The following is a 2578-nucleotide window of genomic DNA, read 5'->3' as shown; positions in this document are numbered from 1 at the left end:
TAATATTTTCTTTCTATTCATCGTAGAGAATATAATAATCTAAATAAATATATTTTGATTCAAAAGTTAATATACAATTAATATTTTACATTTTTATAATACTTGGTCAAGCTCAGTTTAATAACATGATACAAAAATATTTTACAGATATAAAAACCATCCATTATATGCGCTAAAGAGACATCTATTAAAGTTTGAAGCAATTTACCCACCTGATGCAGCCGTGTTGGGTTTTGTACGTAGCGAACCTGTGTATGCCAGAGAGTGTGTGTATGTATGCCGTTCAAGAGACACGTGGGTGAAGGAAGCGAAAGTTGTTCGGTTAGGAGAAAAGCCATACAAAGTGGTTAAAGCAAGACCCAAGTGGGATAAGGTAAGTAGAAAACAAAATAGTATTTAAGAAAAAAAAAGGTTGATAATAAATTAACAGAGTTGCCTGATATATAAGGATATATGAATATTGCAGATATAATACAGAATTTGAAACATTGGGACATGCTCTCTCAGTTATTTATCATATAGACTATTTTCAAACGAATTCCCAACCAAACTTATAAATTTAATGATTTAAATAAATAATTCAACTAAACACTTTTTCCAGCTTTCCAATAAAGTGATAACTGATAAGCCCCTTGAGATATTTGGACCTTGGCAAGTGCAAGACTATGAACCACCAACGGCCGAAAATGGAATAGTACCAAGAAATCCATATGGAAATGTGGAGCTTTTCAAAGAGTGCATGTTACCAAAAGGAACAGTTCACATAAAATGTAAGCCTTTATTATATTATTTCATTCTTGTCTATATTTTGTCCTATATGCTTTACGCAATGCTCTTTACGCGCTACACGGGTACGCTACATAAAACAATACTCCGACACGGTTTATTATTCTATCTAATTAAATATTTACTTTAATTATATTAGCAGTACAATTCAAATATATTTATTTGCGAATTTATAGTGCCTGGGCTGAATAGAGTGGCGAAAAAATTAAATATCGACTGTGCACCTGCCATGACCGGCTTCGATTTTAATGGCGGTTATACACATCCAGTTTATGATGGTTTTGTTGTGTGCAAGGAGTTTGAAGAGATTATCACAGAAGCATGGATAAAGGTACGTTCGATATATATTTATAAATAAATTTAAAATATAATAAATTTTAAGTCTTTTGTGAACATGCATGTTTTTATGTTTGAAGTGAAATTATTGTATGTATTATAATTTATATATTAATAGAGCACATATAGTGCTCTATTAAAAGTGAGTTAAAATAATAATTCTTAATACATTAGTAAAAAGGTATTTTAATATAAATTCAGGATCAAGAAGAGATGGAAAGAAAAGAACAGGAAAAAATGGAGGCTAGGGTATATGGAAATTGGAAACGCCTAATAAAAGGATTATTCATACGGGAAAGACTTAAGACCAAATATGGATTTAGTGATCCCAGCACATCACAAAATAAAAAAAAGTCAAAGGGACCACGTTTTGTTGTCAATAAAAAGAATTAAGTACAAGTATAAAAGATTTCGAAATAGATAACACTATGTTTTTAATTACTTTTTTTTGTTAACATCACATAGTTTTTAGAATTTTATCATTTTAAAAACTTAATTTAATAGTAATGCAATGTGATAAAATCACATTTTAAAATGTGCAAGTGATTATAATTTATTGTTTTTAACCTAAATTACTTATGATATTTAATAATAATGTCCATAATATTTTATTCTTGAAGTCATTTAATACTGTGATTCCTCCGAAGAATAGACCTATTTTGTAATGCTGTGGAAAATTTAAATTTGTTACCATTTAAAAATAACTCAATCTTTTAGAGCTTAGAGTATAAAGATGTTTGCATACTGAAGTTTTGCTCTTTAACATTCATATTCACAACGTAAATTGGTAGAATATCTAATTTGTTATATTCCATCTGGAAAGAAATTGTTATTATGTATTATAAATATTAAATTCGAGAATTACGGGTAAATATTTAGAATACAGAAGCTCAATAAACGCAAGTAATGATCATATTTCCAAAAAGTATTAACTGTATATATTAATTTTAGATAATAATATTAAACCGCCTAAATTTTTGTTATTGAAATCTTTCGTATCTATAGTGTATTTCAAAAAATAAAACCAGTACAATCGATTATGTGATAAAAAACCAGTCGAGTTTTTTTTTAGCTATAAAGTTGTATCTAATCCTTTTATTGCGTAAAGATTTTAAAATTTTATAATACGTTTCTATGTGTGTATTTTTATGTTTCATTATTAATAGTGGCGTAACGTACCTTAAAAGAACCCTGTAACTAAGTTTGACGAAGAGGTCAGGTGAAAAAGGGATGTTTTTGTTTCTTTTCAGAACACAAATATCTCTTTACCTAATTTAATTAATCGTATATCGAGTTTCATTTTAGGGGAGTATCGCCTCAACGCTCGTTGGACACTTAAAATAAGATTTATACCTAGAGAACTCTCTAGGTATGAATTTCTTATTTTAAGTGCCCTGATCGTTAATGTGAGATTGTGAATAACATTTTGATAATTTTTACGTACATATTTAGGGAA

At 28.6% G+C, this 2578-nt stretch overlaps 1 protein-coding gene across 1 annotated transcript in view; it reads left to right on the top strand.

The window, feature by feature from the left end:
- The window catches only part of LOC119833635 (DNA repair protein complementing XP-C cells homolog), a 9066-nt gene extending 6587 nt beyond the window's left edge, over nucleotides 1-2479 (top strand). Inside the window, exons 7-10 of the mRNA XM_038357730.1 lie at nucleotides 148-373; nucleotides 602-770; nucleotides 963-1117; nucleotides 1324-2479. Coding sequence (XP_038213658.1) covers nucleotides 148-373; nucleotides 602-770; nucleotides 963-1117; nucleotides 1324-1515 — 742 coding nt within the window. The 3' untranslated portion in view covers nucleotides 1516-2479. The remainder of the gene's footprint in view (nucleotides 1-147; nucleotides 374-601; nucleotides 771-962; nucleotides 1118-1323) is intronic.
- The last annotated feature ends 99 nt before the right edge of the window (nucleotides 2480-2578 follow it).

Source organism: Zerene cesonia, chromosome 17, assembly GCF_012273895.1.
Source record: "Zerene cesonia ecotype Mississippi chromosome 17, Zerene_cesonia_1.1, whole genome shotgun sequence".
Lineage (NCBI taxonomy): Eukaryota > Metazoa > Arthropoda > Insecta > Lepidoptera > Pieridae > Zerene > Zerene cesonia.
The sequence above is the reverse complement of the archived record's forward strand: the minus strand, read 5'-3'. Positions and strand labels throughout refer to the sequence as shown.